The 18492-nt window shown below is 38.0% G+C and overlaps 3 protein-coding genes and 1 long non-coding RNA gene across 5 annotated transcripts; 2 read left to right on the forward strand and 2 right to left on the reverse strand.

The window, feature by feature from the left end:
• Positions 1-877: 877 nt before the first annotated feature.
• LOC117627308 lies at positions 878-8594 on the reverse strand. The gene is made up of 3 exons (XR_004585752.1): positions 8583-8594; positions 6106-6110; positions 878-988 (listed from the first exon to the last, which is right to left on the reverse strand). It is a non-coding gene; the product is annotated as an uncharacterized LOC117627308 (long non-coding RNA).
• A 620-nt stretch (positions 8595-9214) lies between these two features.
• Positions 9215-9805, reverse strand: LOC117629105 (F-box/LRR-repeat protein At3g03360-like). The gene has a single exon (XM_034361612.1). It carries the CDS (start codon positions 9803-9805, stop codon positions 9215-9217), a length of 591 nt encoding a protein of 196 aa, XP_034217503.1.
• Positions 9806-9965: 160 nt separating this feature from the next.
• On the forward strand, positions 9966-13664 carry LOC117629106 (putative F-box protein At1g49610). The gene is made up of 4 exons (XM_034361613.1): positions 9966-10196; positions 12125-13030; positions 13124-13273; positions 13347-13664. Exons 1-4 carry the CDS (start codon positions 9966-9968, stop codon positions 13662-13664), a joined length of 1605 nt encoding a protein of 534 aa, XP_034217504.1.
• A 983-nt stretch (positions 13665-14647) lies between these two features.
• On the forward strand, positions 14648-18187 carry LOC117627307. 2 transcript variants are annotated; one of them, XM_034359330.1, is made up of 4 exons: positions 14648-14863; positions 15126-15231; positions 15823-17144; positions 17796-18187. In XM_034359330.1, exons 3-4 carry the CDS (start codon positions 16655-16657, stop codon positions 17852-17854), a joined length of 549 nt encoding a protein of 182 aa, XP_034215221.1. In that variant the 5' UTR covers positions 14648-14863; positions 15126-15231; positions 15823-16654; the 3' UTR covers positions 17855-18187. The 2 variants fall into 2 exon arrangements, with proteins under 2 accessions (XP_034215221.1, XP_034215222.1); XM_034359331.1 differs by lacking the exon at positions 15126-15231.
• Positions 18188-18492: the final 305 nt, after the last annotated feature.

Consider the following 18492-nt stretch of genomic DNA (forward strand, 5'->3'; position numbering starts at 1 on the left):
ATATGTGGACTGCATGGCATAGCGCCCAGGCACAAACCAAACCCAATTAGTCTCCCCAACCCATAAATAAATGCTTATATATATATATATATACAAGCGATAATCTCTTCATTCCTAAGCAAAGTCCATCCAGATCTCTATTTCCACCACTTCTTCTCTGACAAAGATATAAGTTGTGCAAGAGAAAATGCATAGGGTATTAGTAAGTAGCATTCTACAGTTCTCATCCAACTCCAAAAGAAGTAAAGCATTCAAAGATCTCTAAATGCAAATAATTTTATATTCACAGCTGCAAAGCGTTTTGCTATTACTCTATTTGTAAACAAAGAACTGCTCTATGTCTCCTTCTTGCGATTTCTGCAGAATGTATATTTAAGAAACTTATTGTCTGCAGGTTGACTAGCAGTGCCACCATCTAAATCAGATGCTCTCATATCCGACTTATTTAATGGTCTATTATCTTTCTCAACATCTGTTTTGCAAGCCAGAATCTCCAATTTTTCTGCAGATAAACTTTCCTGTCTGGTCAGTTCTGATTCTTCAATGATCATCTTATCATTGTCCATTGCCTTCTGAACACTACAAGGTCTAACAAACCCTGCATCATTGTCAGTTACGTTAGAACATCCTGACCGTGTGCTCATTTCAGTTGTATCTGAGAGTAATTTTGGGGTCAAAACGGATTCTGTGACTTTTCGAATTTCATCTTCAGATTTCAGATTTCTTGTTATTGACTGAAGAAGCGCAGAAGTAATGGTGCAGGATAGATCTTGGTGCATTTCTTTGAACTGATGAGGAAGATACCTGCATGAGGGAGCTTTGCTCCTCCTATATCTAGCAGCTATTTTCCTCTTATTTTGAAAGGACTTAAAGGCAGGTGCTTGAATATGGCTACCATCTAGCTGCATCACTTTCAGTTGTTCTTGGTTCTTCTCTACCCCATGCGTATTGCCAACCTTTGGTTTAGGCGTGTTACACATCCCTTTACCTTAAGAGCATCATTTGTACTGTAGCACCTGTTCCCCTCATATGTCCCATTCGAAATTGAATTCATTTCACAAGTTGCAACCGCATCTATCTGCGAACTCAGTTGAGATATCATTAACCCTGGAGCAGCAGTTTCACTGTCTAAACTTTCCCCTGCCAGAGGCTGTGGTTGATTCTTTGTCGCCTTCTCCAGTTGAGTCTGCGCTTCACTCAACTCTTCCCTAAGGTCTTTCACTATATCCTCAGCTTCCTGGAGCTGTGATTCAAGTTCGTCAATCTTTTTTTGTTGACTCAAGGACATCATCTTTGCTTCACAAGCCTGAACATATGGCACAATCAGTTACTCAACGACGCTTGATTAATTTCATCAGAAAATTAATAACAAAAGCCTAATAAACCACTTTCAGTGAATCATGTCTTTTTCTCCAAGCAATCCCTTTTCAAATGAAAACCAATTATAACAACAAATTCCATCCTTGATAGAAAACAGGAATTCCCAATAACATATGTTGTTCCTATTAATCACATGTTGAGAACAACACAAGTTTAAAACCAAACAACAGTTCACACCACACTGCATCCATAAAAACACAACTTTAACAAACCCCAACCGTATATCCACATTACTTCACCAACAGAAAATCAAAGAACAGTCAAAACCAACATCCAAACATATTTTGGATGTTGTGCCTTCTTCTCTTGAGCATATTTTGGATGATGATAGATTAAGTCGAGCTTTGCCTCGAATTGTTCTTAGTTTGATTTTCTTTGCTTCTGGGGCTTGCCCCCACCGTGTAACCAAAAAAAAAAAAAAATTTTAATTAAGTAAAGATGTAACATTCATGGCTAATGGTAAAAAATAATAGAGCTTCGCAGCTGTACTCTCGGGTATTTTTTTAAAATTTTTTAAAATAATATAGCCGTGCGGCTTTATTACGGTAATTTTCTAAGAAAATCGTATAGCCGCACGCCTATACTGTTAGCTAGTAGGCTACTATTTGGCATTGATGAGGTTGGCTTGACTTTGGGAAGCTGCTGCAATTTTCAGGATTAGGGGCTCAAGGATTAGGTGCTGCAATCCACCTACTTGTAATTAATATTGAGCTTGAAGGGAAGCCCTCTACTTGTATATATATCAGTCCTGATCTCTCGGACTACAGGGGTCCAAGAGATTTATGGTCACTCACCGTTGGATGTAAATTCAACGGTTCACTCACTCTTGCACTCCTTTTAAAATTTTTTTTTGAACCATTGGATTAATATCCAACGGTGAGTGACCACAATCTCTTGGACTCCTGTGGTCCAAGAAATCGGGACTGGTATATATATTTGTAATGTGGTTTTGGAAAGAAGAGAGGAAAGCACAGAAAAATGTGAGAGAGAAGCTCTACATGTATGTAAGTGTGTGTGAGAGAGAATCTAATTCTCTAACAGATTTACAAAATTATTCAATCTTAGCCTTTGATTATATCATCCTATGAGATGAGTCCATATGTCATAATCTAATGCTTAGATCCTAGGCTAACTAAGAGATCACTTGGACTATGATCCAAGGGCTCCAATTACATTAAGACAGAAAAGAAGAAAAATTAAAAGAAACGGAAGTTTCATAGACTGTAACATAAGCAGACTGAGTTGCTTCTGCTCCAAGGTATTTAGCTCCATTGCTTTCAGCTCAAAATGCTTTCAGCTCAAAATGCTTTGAGCTCAAAGTGCTTTCAGCTCAAAGGGTTTAGACATCAACACTCCCTTCTAACCCTTTAGCTGATTTCACACCAAGTAAGTCTCTTAGATACACAAATCGATCCTTGGACAAAGCCTTGGTAAGAATGTCAGCAATCTGGTCTTCTGTTTTGCAGTAGATTAGTTCAATCTCCTTCGCTTGAATAGCTTCACGAATGAAGTGAAACTTTCTACTGATATGTCTGGTTTTCTGGTGGAAAACTGGATTCTTAGCCATTGCTATGGCAGAGGTGTTATCACACAAGATTGGTGTACCTTCCACTTGCTCTTCACCAAAGTCTTCAAGAACAAACCTTAGCCACTTAGCCTGTGATGTTGCTTCAGCAGCACTGACGTATTCTGCTTCTGCAGTAGACAAAGCTACTGTATTTTGCTTAATGGATGCCCATGAGAACATACCAGATCCAAGTGTAAATGCATAGCCTGAGGTGCTTCTTCTATCATCTTCACTTCCTGCCCAGTCACTGTCACAATACCCTATCAAAGTGGCTGACTTCCCTTTTATGAACTCAATTCCAAAATCCAGTGTGCCTTGGATGTACCTCAAGACCCTCTTGGCTGTTCCCATGTGTTTTCTAGTAGGATTATGCATGAACCTAGCAAGCAAGCTAGAAGCAAACATAATGTCTGGTCTTGTAGCTGTCAAGTAGAGCAGACTACCAACAATCTGTCTATACTCATTCTCATTTGCTGCCTCACTCCCATCTTCCTTGCACAGCCTCTCACTTGCAACTAGTGGAGTCACCACAAATTTGCAGTCCTTTAGACCAAACTTTTCAATTACTTTCATTGCATATTTCTTCTGATGAAGAAATGTGTGCTTATTGGTCTGCACAACTCCCATGCCAAGAAAATGATAGAGCAGGCCGAGATCAGTCATCTCATAGTGCTTCATCATGTCATTTTTGAATTCTTCAAGCAATTTCCCACAACTTCCAGTATAAACAATATCATCCACATAAAGTGAAACAATAAGAATACCTGAAGTGTCACTTGTTTTGACATAAAGTGTTGCCTCACTAGGACTTTTCTTGAATCCTGCCCTGTTGAAATATGAATCTATCTCATCATACCAGGCTCTTGGAGCCTGTTTTAGTCCATACAAAGCTTTGTTCAGCTTGTACACCTTGATTTCTTCATTGTCTTTAACAAACCCTTGTGGCTGCTCCACATAAACTTCTTCTTTTAACACTCCATTTAGAAATGCAGACTTGACATCCAATTGGTACAAATTCCATTTCTTCTGTGCAGCAAGAGCAATCAAGGTCCTAATGGTGTCCAACCTTGCTACAGGAGCAAATGTTTCATTGTAGTCTATTCCAGGTTTTTGTGAGTAGCCCTTTGCCACTAATCTGGCCTTGTTCTTCTGCACAGATCCATCTAGATTAAGTTTCGTCTTGTAGACCCATTTGACACCAATGATTGGTTTACCAAATGGTCTGTCCAGTAGTGTCCATGTGTTATTTTTTTCAATCATCTCCAGTTCAGCCTTCATTGCATTTCTCCAAGACTCATCAAGGTTTGCATCTTCAAAGCTTTCAGGTTCAACAATGCAGATGTTGCACTGAGCCATGATTTCATTTACACTTCTCCATTTCTTTGGTGTGTGGTCAATGGCTTGTGAACTTCCACTTATTCTCTCCTCTTGCAGGATATTGTTTTCACCCATTTGAGTTGATGCATCCAAGTCTTGACTTGGTTCATCTTGCACTGTGGTTCCTGCATCCATTTGCAGTGGTGTGTCCAAGTCTAGACTTGGTTCATCTTGCACTGTGGTTCCTGCATCCATTTGCAGTGGTGTGTCCAAGTCTAGACTTGGTTCACAGTTCTCATTTTCTGCAGGCATAGAAACTGTTATTTCTCCCTTTTGTTCATTTTCCCATTTCCATAAACCATCCTCATCAAAATGCACATCTCTGGACAGAATTACCTTCCTAGAGCTTGGATCAAATATCCTGTAACCTTTTTCACACAGGCCATAGCCTACAAGAATACATTTGTGACTGTTCTCCTCAAGTTTGTGCCTTAGTGCTGAAGGAATTAGCACATGGCATGGTGATCCAAAGATTTTTAAGTGAGCAATTCCTGGTTTTCTCCCAGTGTAGGCTTCAAAAGGTGTTACTTTGTTTAGAGACTTAGTAGGACATCTGTTTAGTAGATAAACTGCAGTATTTACAGCCTCTGCCCAGAATTCATAGGGAATACTCATTTCATGCAGCATGGACTTTGCCATTTCAACTACTGTCCTATTCTTTCTCTCTGCTACTCCATTCTGCTGAGGGGAGTATGCCACTGTTAATTGTCTTTGAATGCCAACCTCTGCACAGAAATTGTTGAATTCACTTGACAGAAACTCCCCACCCCTGTCACTTCTCAAGCCTTTTATCTTATACCCACTCTGCAGCTCTGTCATGGCTTTGAATTTTCTAAAACACTCCAATGCACTTGACTTGTTTCTAATAAAATACACCCATGACATTCTAGTGCAGTCATCAGTGAATAGCAGGAAGTATTTATTTCCAGATATTGAATCTGTTTTCATTAGTCCATAGATATCTGTGTGAACCAATTCCAAAGGATGTGATGCTCTCCAAGTAGATTCCAAAGGGAAAGAATCTCTGTGCTGCTTTCCTAACATGCAACCTTCACAAACCACAGAGACTTGCTCCAAATGAGGCAGACCATGAACCATGCCTTGGTTTTCAAGCAGTTTCAAACTTCTCTCATTTAAGTGTCCTAGCCTTTTATGCCATGTCTGCAGGCAGTGAGAAACACTTGCTCTTAAGGCCAACTCACTTGCAGGCATCATTGTAAGTGGAAAACATCTGTTATTGGTCATCTGAACCTTCACAATCAGATTTCCTAGTGACTGATCATCATACACATTCACCATGTTCCCTCCAAACACAAGATAATAACCATGCTCCATCATTTGCCCAACACTAAGTAGATTTTCTTCCAGACCAGGTACAAGCATTACTTCTTGTATGTGCTTCTTTCCCAGCTTGGTTTTGATCACCAGAGTTCCTTTTCCTGCCACTGGAACTACCTCTCCAGTTCCCATCTTGACTTTAGAATTCAAATTCCTTTGAATATCCACTAAGAGCCCCTCATTTCCTGTCATGTGGTTACTACAACCACTATCAATGTACCATGAGTGATTCTTTTTAACATCTGTTGCAGCATTGCACATGTAGAACAAAGTACCTATTTCCTCCACCTGATTTGCATAATTCACCTTATGTGCATTTTTATTTCCATTGCACTCTCGGATCATATGCCCAAATTTTCCACATCCATGGCATTTAGGCTTGCCTTCAAACCAGCATTTGCCATAATGCAGCTTATCACAATGTTTACAGGCTATTTTGTTACCTTCACTTGTTTTCCAGTTTTTCTGAGATTTTTGGTCTCCAGAAAAACTGCCACTCTTTGGATTCTTCTCCTCAATATTCAGACTAGCAAAGGCCCTTTCTGTAGAGTTTTCATTATGGCGATCCAATCTGAGCTCAAAGCTCTTCAAGGAGGCAACCACCTCTTGCACTTCCAAAATTTCTAGATCCTTAGAATGTTCAATAACAGAACAAATAGGATCATAGGATTTTGGCAGACTAAACAGCAGTTTCTGCACAATCCTCTCCCTGGATAATTCCTCTCCATAACTTTTCATGTGATTTAAGATATCAAACAATCTAGCAAGATACACAGATAGAGATTCACTGTCTTTCATGCGAGTATATTCAAACTCTCTACGCAATCCTTGCAGTTTTACATTTCGTACCTGCTTATCTCCTCTGAATTCCAGCTTCAGAATGTCCCAAGCTCCCTTTGAGGTCTCCTCATTCACTATTCTGGGGAAGAGTTGATCTGAGACAGCACTTTGGATTAATCCAAGTGCTCGAGCATCCTTCATCAGAAGCTGAGCCATTGTAGACTTCTCAGCACTCAGCATCCTTAGTCTCTTCTATCTCTTTTTCTTTCTTTGAATCTGGATCATTGCAGCCATGTTCAACCAGATCCCATAGTCCATGAGATTTCAGTATTGTTTTCATCCGAATGCTCTAGAATTCATAGTTTTCTCCATTGAACACAGGTGTGCGAAGCTCAGAGGTGCTAGATCCTGCCATGTGAGACATTGGATTCAAGAAATCTCAGCTGCACAGTCGAAGGAAGCTCAAAAACAGCTCAAAAATCAAATCCTTCTCCTTGTTCACAGGTTTACTCCCAGCTCAAATGATCAAACCTGGCTCTGAGGCCATGTTAGAGTTCATTGAATTTGCAGGTTTTTGTAATGTGGTTTTGGAAAGAAGAGAGGAAAGCACAGAGAAAGTGTGAGAGAGAACGTTGCTACTCTTGTAATTTCTTAATGATACTGAAAAAGTATTACACTCTACATGTATGTAAGTGTGTGTGAGAGAGAATCTAATTCTCTAACAGATTTTACAAACTTATTCAATCTTAGCCTTTGATTATATCATCCTATGAGATGAGTCCATATGTCATAATCTAATGCTTAGATCCTAGGCTAACTAAGAGATCACTTGGACTATGATCCAAGGGCTGCAATTACATTAAGACAGAAAAGAAGAAAATTTTAAAAAAAAAACGGAAGTTTCATAGACTGTAACATAAGCAGACTGAGTTGCTTCTGCTCCAAGGTATTTAGCTCCATTGCTTTCAGCTCAAAAATGCTCTCAGCTCAAAATGCTTTCAGCTCAAAGGGTTTAGACATCAACAGTTCTGTGGGTTATGGGGGCTGGGTTCTGGGTTTTGGTCATGGAGAGAGAGAGAGACAGAGAGAGAGAGAGCAGCTGGATTGCAAGATGGGTTTGTGGATTTTGACCCCAAAATCCAAACTTTAACAGAAAAATGGGACAAAAGCTAAGATGATGAAAGATCCAGATGGATCAAATGGGTTTCTGGTTTTGTAGTGGAGGGCGGACATGATCAACAAAACACTAATATTTACTTCACATTGATGATGGTATTACTTTTTTTAACCCAGGTAAATACTGGGATTTTATATATTTGTCATACATAAATACTATATGTGTATATATATATATATATATATCTACATTTCAAAAGTAGACCAAAATAATAATAAAAAGTAGCATTTGACCAAAAATAAAAAATAGAGATAGTAAAAAGTAGCAATTTCTTTACAGGTAAATAGATTGGGAATGCAATTTATCTATGTGTATGATAAAAAACGATAATGTGCAATTTAAGAAAAAATTGAAGTAACACTTGCATTCCATAGATTAGCTTATTTGTTCACAACAATACGAGCATGGATAGCGTTTACTCAATTTCTACTCTCTACATATATAGTTTAAGCAAGCATTGTCTCAGTTTTTACAGGCAAACAAATTCTACTGTTGCAGGCACCTTATTTTTAAGGTGCATAGCATGATGTCTTGTCTTTGCTTCCTTCAACCTCTCTCTCTTTCCCCACTCTGATCCGCTATGATGACATTCCCAAACCTTAGGATCAATAATTAACAAGTTTCTCGAGTGCAAAAGCATTCTCTATCAAGAACATGACATGTTCGACAATATTTCTACGACCACAATACTTTAATACTTCTACTACCTTGAGGTAATGGTGGGGGCATTTGGCAGCTTTCTGTATTTTTTTCTTCTCCTCGCTCCCCCAGGCTCGCAACTTCATCAAGAAAACAATTTATTAGTGAACGATGCACACATATGCAGCAAGACCCACAATTTAGTCAGATTATAGCTGACGAATAGAATCACCATTAACCTCGTAAGTCATAAGACCAATGGAACTATAAAGCAATATATACTCATCTCCTGTAACCTATATGAAACAAGAAACAAGTATATACTCATCTCCTATAACCTATGAAACAAGAAACAAGAAACAAAGTGCGAGCTAGATAACGATTCTCTTCTAGTATCATGTTTTACTGCGTACTCAACAAATTATGCAAAAATATACCTTCAACGTAAGTCTCTGCAAGTAAGGAAATGCCTTCATAAAAGATGATAATTGGCTAAGACCCCACTCATAATCTGGGTCAGCCGTTAACTCAAAATGCTTGAGATTTGATAATACAGGAAAGACGTGATCCTTATTGTACTCTTGAGAACCAGAAAAGAGTGAGTAACTACATAATCAAACAAAAAGAAAAGAAAAAAAACATATCATAATTTTTTAAATACTAACCATTAAAGTACTATCGATCTTGAAAGTCTCTAGCTGATAAAGACAACATGAAAGTTGGGTAAAGGCAAGTCTCATGAAGTCAGTGGAGGCACATAAACGATTGACGTCCATACCAGAAATGGCTACCTCAACCAGACAGGGTACATTACTGAGACGCAAGTCTCTTGCAAACCCAGTGTGAATAAACGAAACAAGTTTTGTGTCACAAATTTCAACTCTTTTGAGGCTAAAGCAGTAATTTAGCACTAAGTATTTCAATTCAGTTGATGGACCGACAACTCTTAAGTTAACTTAACTTTTAGCAAAAGACACTGATAATCGTTCAAGAACTGGATAGTGTGACAAGAAGTACTCAATAATTTCTCCAGTCACATCAACATTATCAAAATAAACAACTTTGAGATATTTAAATCCAACATAGTGATTTGAAGCAAACTCTTTTTCGAGACCTAACAGTTTGCGCGGAAATGCATATGCATCTTTGTTGAAACCATATATCTTAACAAAATCCAAGACAAACACTTGAACTCTCTTTTTCAATGCAAATTCAATCCATTTATCGATGGAACTTGTAAAACGGCAATCTAGATCAAAGCAAGCCCTAAATGATTCGATGTTAGGGCCATTATGTTGCTCGATCACACGATTGATCCAGTTGACGTACCTACGACTTTTCTTGTCTTGTAACGTTCGACTAAGGTATGTGAAGCCAAACAAAGTTTTCTCGGGATCAAAATCAAGTGTCAAGGTAGACGCCCACACATGCCGCCAGTGCCTTGATAGAACACTAGTAGCCACTGCTTCCTTTAGCGGCAAGAGACACACTATACTAGCCAGAATTTCAAGTGGCAACTCACTGATGCGGTCCGCGGAGTTGTACATGCTCTTAACAAAAGAAGAAAACATAAAAAAGAGTAAATGCACGGAAATCTTCTGTCTTAAGTTTCATGGCTCCACCAATTATCCGGCTACATATAACATTCTCATACAGGTGTTTGGGGAGGGTGGGTATTTTAAAGAGGTGGTGACTTTGTTTCATGATATGGTGGAAAAGAGAAGATGTGATCATGATGAATGGACCCTTGAGGCAGTTTTAAGTGTTTACTGCGTTGCAGGTCTTGTTAATGAGTGTGAGGAGCACTTCCAAGAGATGAGAGCCTCGGGAATATTGCCCAGTGTCATGTGCTACTGCATGATGCTTGCTGTTTATGCAAGGAATGACAGGTCAGCATTCACTCAATTGTTTCAGAATATTTTCCTTTCATTGTTTATGGTAAATGAGCAATTTCTGAGCTAATGGTCACCCATACAATTATCGCACATAATATTTTTCTATGAATAAAAGGAGCACATAAGATATTTATTTGCTAAAAAAATTGAGTGCATAAAAGATAAACAACATTCAGTTCTCCTGAATTCGTAATTCATCTCTCTATGACATGTATGGTGCAACTGGTAGGTAAGTTACTGAGTTTTGAAGACAGTATCTGTAGAAACTTCGGCAAATTTTAACTATTGTTATATAGTAGCTTCAAAAATCCATGATCCACTACAGAAATACTTTGCAGTGCTCGAGACAATATGTCCTTCATACTCTCTATCCCAAAATCTTATAACTAAGATGATTGGCAGTATATGTGCAGTATGTCCTCTGCAATTCTGCATTAGAGATGTTCCTGAATGGAGCAAGGCGGTGTATATGCAGCAATGTCAGTTTGGCTAAACAATATGTATGAGAGATGTTCCTGAATGCAGAGGATCTTCCCAATATTGCAACTGTCGTTGTAGTGTAAGTTGCTCTTTCCTTCCATCAATTTCTTTTCTGAAGGCCTACTTGATACAGATATTGGTTAGGGTTTATATGGTCTAGGTAGGCTAGGGATCTAATAGTGACACAAAGTGATTTTCATTAACCTTGACAAAATCTAGAATCTCAAATAATAATAAAATTATTTTCAGTTCCTTGTTATTTAGGTGTATGTTAGCGTATACACTCGATATAGATTAGCGGGAGGGAGTAACCCGCTGTTCCTATGGCAAACCTTGCACTTGCATAGATATATCTGTTTTGGTATTGCAATAAATTCACAGATCAAACTGTTTTTGTTGGGGGCCGATAAGAAAGGGGAAAAGGAGAAATCCACATAAAATAAGTAATTGGACGTGTTTACTAATTCGTAATCGGAATCAAAATAAGGAATTGAACTTCAATTAAAGAATGAAGATGTAAGTGAAATCCACATAAAATTAGGAATTCATATTTTTATTGCGCTCATTTAGATGGAATGGAGCCCTTAGAAATATTGTTTGAATCATTTTCTTTTAGGCTTGGCATATTAAAACGGACAACTTCCCTTTTTACCCAGAAGAAGGAACTCCTCCTTACCTAGTGATTTGGCTCAATCACACCCTAACATGTATACCTTTATTTTCCCTCAATTTTGTTTTTTTGTTTTTTTTGTTTCTTCTCTTTTATTATTCATAACTGAATTCTGTTTGTTTTTTTTTTCCTTTCATCTATCCCACAAACCACCTCTTTAGTTTTTTTTTTTTTTTTTTAACTAGGCAATGACACATTAAATATAGATGTATTTGAATTTCTTATTTTATGGTCTCTACAACTCAAAGTTTGTTTGATTAAAAAATGTCTTTATCCTTTTATTAAAAAAACAACTCTATGAAGAAACTATGCCTACCAACATTGTCCCAATTTGGCATATTAAAACACTACTAAGACCAACATGGTCTAGCCTAGTGTAAATAGGTTTTGATTTTTAAATTAGTGGTCTCATGCTCAAACTTCTATGGCACATTGGTTATATGAAACCCTATCCATTTCATAATTGAGATTATCGCTTGTATTTAAAAAAAAATATTTAAAAAAAGCTTTTTGATTTTTCTTTGGCACATACCATGTAAGACGGCGGAGCCCAAAAGTAAAGGAAGATGGGCCCAAAGCTCTTAAAGAAAAAATATAAAAGGAGACAAAAACGTATAAGAGAGCAGAAGATATTCGGGTTTAGGGTTCGTCTCACAAGAGAGCAGCCTCGACGCGGACTTCGTTTCGTCGCAGAAGGCCGTAACCATCAACAACTGCAAATTGCATAATTGCAATGGAGGTAAAAAGCACGCCCACTCCCAAATTGCATAATTGCAATGCAGTAACTTACTCTTTTTATGTTTTTGTGTTTTGTTGTCAAGGATGTCTCCAACTTGGTGGATAGAATCAGTGAATTGCCAGAAGAAATTCTTGGCGGTATCATATTATCTCTCTTGCCTCTTAAGGAAGCAGCAGCTACTAGTATTCTTTCTAAGCGATGGCGTTATGTGTGGTGCTTTACTACAAATCTCTATTTTGATGATGATGATAATTTGCTCTACTTCCGTGCCCTCGAACTGGAAGTAAGACACCAAAAAAGTTGTAGATATGTCAATTGGGTCAACCATGTGTTGAAACAACATAGAGGCTCAGTTGAACAGTTCAGGATTTGCTTTCATCTCGATCGTCGTTTAGCAAGTTCCATTGATAAATGGATTCAATTTGCAATGGAAAAGAGAGTTCGAGTGCTTTTGTTGGACTGTCAACGTGCTTTTTATGAAGCTTCCTACTCCTTTCCCCGCACAATTTTAGGTCTTGAAAAGGAAAAAGTGACGCCTTTTTGTTGCGACATTCCAAGTCTGCACTCTTGTGGATACACTGGTTTTGGGTTTCTCAGGGTTCTTCAATTGATAGGTGTTGATGTGACCCAAGAAGTTGTTGAGTACTTCTTGTCCAATTGTCGAGCTCTCGAACGATTATCATTGGGGGGTGCCAGAAACTTGGTTAATTTAAGAGTTGTCCGGCCATCAGTTTCATTGAAGTATTTATCAATAAGATGTTGTCTTGGCCTCAAAAGTGTTGAGATTTGTGACGCAAACCTTGTGTCCTTTGCTTATTACGGGACCCAGGCAAAATTACTTCTAAATAATTTGCCGTCACTTGTTGAGGTATCCTTTTGTGAGTATTCGACTTTCCATCCTGAAAGCATCAGGCTTGCCTTCACCCCATTTTTATGCTTTCTTTCTCAACTAGAGACTCTCAAGTTGGGTATTCACCTCGAGATGTCGGTTAGTATTTTGTAATTATTATCATGTGTTTGTGTTTCTGATCTTTTTGTTGGATATGTGGTTCCTTACTATCCATCCGTGTTTCGTTTTCAGTCTTGGAGTCCTTGGTATGCATCCCCTGTTCCTACATTACCAAATGTTAAGCATTTGGAGCTAATAGTTCATCCAGATACTCCATTCGTTCTGTATCATTTAGCTTCTTTCTTGAAGGCATCTCCTTCCTTGCAGACACTCGTACTTAAGGTAGCTATATATATATATATATCCAAGTAAATTAAACTCAATCACTAAAAATTTGTTGCATTTGTTGGTGCAGTTGGAATACGGTAGCTGGGAGCCATGGGAGACAACGAAGGTGGGAAAAGGTCCTCAATGGCCACATCATAACCTTAAGGTAGTAGAAATAGTAGGGTATCGTGGTCGTATAAATGTCGTTGAGCATGTCATCTACTTCATAGAGAATGTTGTTGCACTCGAGAAACTTGTTATTGATCCTGTCATGTGTTGGTTGCACCATCCTACCGGTATGGATCGAAGAATTGAAGATGTCAAGGAGGAAGAAGAGGCGAGAGATCATGCTATGCACCAACTTAAACAAATGGTTCCGTCAACCGTACAATTTGTATGCCTCTAGTTAGGGCATGCAGCGGCTAGCTCAACATGGAACCTATAGTTTTTTTAGTTCCCTTTTCTAATTATGCGTTTGGGGTAAATACTTTGGGAGTTTTTGGTTTCTTTATAACATGGGTATACCTTTAAATAAAGTCAAATAAATATAGCAACGACTTATTGGTAAATTGAAATCCGTAGTTTGTGTTGAAATCTATTTTTCTCTCTCCAACTCCACCAAGCATATGCATCTAGTAAGTGTAACAAGTACGGAGATTAATATTTGTGTTTGATTATTACAAATGAAGTTGTTTTGCGTTAATTAATGTATGTTGTCGGAAGCTTGCTGGTTTTTCTAGAGCTCTATCACGAGACTTGGGTAATGATTTAAAAAAAAAAAATTGTATCCTGGTATGTATGTGTGTATATAAAGAGTATACCCGCTCCTATATACTATTTACTAGCCCCTTGGCACATGCCCATGCATGTGCCAATTGGTTTTCTTGTTTTATTTTATTTTTAGAATTAAGAAAAGATAACATGGGTAGTTATGTTCCATAAAAATAGGACATATTATCTTATTTTATTTTTAATTTTTTTAATATAAAAAAATGTGAATTTACCATGTTATCCTCATTTTATTAATAATTTCAATTCTTAATATTTGAATTAACCAAGGGCATTTTCTGGTATTTTGAATGTTCCACCATTCTCTGCCTTTTGCTTTATATATATAGATTCTAAAAATTATAAATTTAAAAAAAAAAAAAAAACCTGAGTAAAGCCGAGCGGCTATACTATTTAATTTTTTTTAAAAGGACCGCCGGCGCGTGTGAAAATAAGTACAGCCGCTCGGCTATACTTTTTTTTAAAAAAAAACACCCCCCCCCCGCGCCGGCGGGAGTTCCTAGTTTTTGAGGGAAAAGACGAGCATATCCTATTATCATTTCTTTTCTTTTGGGGGAAGCATATCCTATTTCTAATCAGAAAAGGGAAAAAAAAATTAAGTTAAAAAGAGTGGTTTACCCAATTACCTCACCAGTGCAACATCAAACCTAGGGCTAGGAGCATTGGATATCTTAGAGTCAGAGGAAAGGTGCTTGAATTTGTCTAGCCTGGTAAGTGTTCATGCCTGCGTCGTTGTCCTTGCAAGCAGGCATCCTAGAGCCAGATTTGAGGGAGGAAGAGAGAGTAGGCCAAACTTTTCAATTTGTCCAGAACAAGGTAAACATTTTTTTATTCGCATGATATCTAGTTGGTATAAGAATTGCATCTTTTAATTTTTTCCTTACATATCTAACTAGAACAAATTTCTAGCCTTTGTTCTTGCCTCTTGGTTTGGGTTGGTTTTCTTATTTGTGTCATCGTTGCTTAGGTCATGCTAGCTCTTTTGTTAAATTAATTTTCCAATTTGGTGGAGCCATGAAACTTAAGACAGAAGATTTCCGTGCATTTACTCTTTTTTATGTTTTCTTCTTTTGTTAAGAGCATGTACAACTCGGCGGACCGCATCAGTGAGTTGCCACTTGAAATTTTGGCTAGTATATTGTCTCTCTTGCCGCTAAAGGAAGCAGTGCACTACAAGAAAAAAGGTCAGTAGTGATCAAATTCCCAATGACCAAATTATGAGTGGTCACAAATAGTGCCAAACCAGTGACCAAATATATGAGTTGGGTCACTATTCTTCAGGGACGTTTTACGCTTTTTTTTTCTAGTGTTTAGTCACCAATTTTAAAAATCAGTAGTGACCCATTTCAGTTTGGTCACTGAGAGTTGCTTGTTTTTAAAGCAGCCCAATGTTGTTTTATTTTTTACATTTGTATTTTGTTTGGATGTTGGTTTTGACTGTTCTTTGATTTTCTGTTGGTGAAGTAATGTGGATATATATGTTTTTGGGGTTTGTTAAAGTTGTGTTTTTATGGATGCAGTGTGGTGTGAATTGTTGTTTGGTTTTAAACTTGTGTTGTTCTCAACATGTGATCAATAGGAACAAAATATGTTTTTGGGAATTCCTGTTTTCTATCAAGGATGGAATTTGTTGTTATAGTTGGTTTTCATTTGAAAGGGGATTGCTTGCAGAAAAATACATGATTCACTAAAAGTGGTTTATTAGGCTTTTGTTATTAATTTTCTGATGAAATAATTCAAGTGTCGTTGAGTAACTGATTGTGCCATATGTTCAGGCTTGTGAAGCAAAGATGATGTCCTCGAGTCAACAAAAAAGATTGACGAACTTGAATTGCAGCTCCAGGAAGCTGAGGATATAGTGAAAGACCTTAGGGAAGAGTTGAGTGAAGCGCAGACTCAACTGGAGAAGGCGACAAAGAATCAACCACAGCCTCTGGCAGGGGAAAGTTTAGACAGTGATACCGCTGCTCCAGGGTTAATGATATCTCAACTGAGTTCGCAGATAGATGCGGTTGCAACTTAGGAAAAGAATTCAATTTCGAGTGGGACATATGAGGGGAGCCGGTGCTACAGTGCAAATGATGCTCTTAAGGATCGGTACTATGTTCCTAATCCCCATTTTGCCTCTTTAGTCATGAGAAGTAAAGAGCCTGAGTTGTACAGAAATGGATGCACTCAGAGAATTCGTGCATTTGAAAGAAACCTATTGGATGAAAATTTGTCTCTTTCTGTACTAGTTGATGATGCAAAGAATGCAACATTCATCAGAGGAGATGATGAAGGTAAAGGGATGTGTAACACGCCTAAACCAAAGGTTGGCAATACGCATGGGCTAGAGAAGAACCAAGAACAACCGAAAGTGATGCAGCTAGATGGTAGCCATATTCAAGCACCTGCCTTTAAGTCCTTTCAAAATAAGAGGAAAAGAGCTGCTAGATATAGGAGGAGCAAAGCTCCCTCATGCAGGTATCTTCCTCATCAGTTCAACGAAATGCGCCAAGATCTATACTGCTCCATTACTTCTGCTTCTTCAGTCAATAACAATGTTCTCACAGATATGCTTCCAAGAAATCTGAAGATGAAATTCGAAAAGTCACAGAGTCCGTTATGACCCCAAAATTACTCTCAGATACAACTGAAATGAGTACACGGTCAGGATGTTCTAATGTAACTGACAATGATGCAGGGTTTGTTAGACCTTGTAGTGTTCAGAAGGCAATGGACAATGATAAGATGATCATTGAAGAATCAGAATTGACTAGACAGGAATGTTTATCTGCAGAAAAATTGGAGATTCTGGCTTGCAAAACAGATGTTGAGAAAGATAATAGACCATTAAATAAGTCGGATATGAGAGCATCTGATTTAGATGGTGGCACTGCTAGTCAACTTGCGGACAATAAGTTTCTTATATATACATTCTGCAGAAAGCGCAAGAAGGAGGCATTGAGCAGGCCTGAAAGGTTGTCCCTTCTTGACAATGACACTTTGGAAAGAAAGACGGGAGGAACAAAATGCTTCTCTAGAGCCCCAGAAGTCAAGCTTATTGACCGAATCAACTTGGGAAAGTCGACGATTAGCACAGGTTGCTCGTCAGGTGGGGATACATAATATTAGTGCGTACTTGATGTCATGTGTGTCTCTTTGCTTGTATGCGTGCTTGTGTTGCCTCTTGCATTCATACTTTAATATGATAAATACAGCTAGAATTAGTAAACATTATGCAAGATTTAGTTGTTAGTGCTGGATACTGGGATTTACTGAGAGGGTCAATCCGAGTGCTTGCCTAGTTGGTCTTCGGGTCTTTCGTGAAAAGATTAAGTATGCCTGTTTAAACCTTGAAATATTGAGAACCTGAGCTGAACTCAAGCTGTTTCAGTGTTGGAATTCCGTGCTGCATTGGCATATCAATATCCTGGGACTAGGATACCAATTACCCTAGTTGTGCAAGATTGTCAGTCACTTTGTTCATCTCTAAAAATGCTCTTGTATATGAAACTAATTTTAGAGATCAATATCTATGTTATGAGATTTAAAATATTTGCCAAGATATTAATATTTTTCCATAAATGATCAATTACCATGTAGTTTGGATACTTGAAGATCATTTTTTAGTGCATTACACTTTGCAGCTGTGAATATAAAATTATTTGCATTTAGATATCTTTGAATGCTTTACTTCTTTTGGAGTTGGATGAGAACTGTAGAATGCTACTTACTAATACCCTATGCATTTTCTCTTGCACAGCTTATATCTTTGTCAGAGAAGAAGTGGTGGAAATAGAGATCTGGATGGACTTTGCTTAGGAATGGCAAGGACATTGAAGTTGAATTATAAAGAAAATCAGATACACTGCCTCTGCTATAAAGATTCCAAGCACGGCTTTGGGTCCGGAAAAATTGATAGTTCCATTGTTGAGGAAGAAGTGTAGATCCCTCTGAGTTAGTAACATATGGGGATTATGATGTTATTTAATGCATGAATTGAAGTTGAGCATTGTTATATTTCTAGTCTCTTTGCATTCTTATGAGTTTTGTATAACCATAAGAGAGTGTGGCATTGTTGCCCATATTGTATTGCAGCATACTAGTAAATGATTAAAAGCAAATTTCTATTGGAAATGTTCCTTTGTATCTTTACAAGTGCTTTCTCAATCATCGCTTCCTTAGTTTCTTGTCAACTGTTTTAGCTTTGCTTCTAAAGTCGCTAATTTTCTGAAATGTTTCAGGGTTCAGAATCAATGCCTGAATTTTAGAACTTCATTTTATGCAAACTGTTATGTAGTTCTCCCTCCTCTCAATATTATGTCGGCTTGCTTAGATCTTGAGGTGCCCGGGGAGATGGTTTCCAATTCCACCTTGCCTTACCAGTGAATATATACCTCTCAAGCCCTTGTTTTGTCACACCAAGATGAAGGCTACAGAGGGTGTTGGAGTTTAACGTA

This window comes from Prunus dulcis, chromosome 5, assembly GCF_902201215.1.
Source record: "Prunus dulcis chromosome 5, ALMONDv2, whole genome shotgun sequence".
NCBI lineage: Eukaryota > Viridiplantae > Streptophyta > Magnoliopsida > Rosales > Rosaceae > Prunus > Prunus dulcis.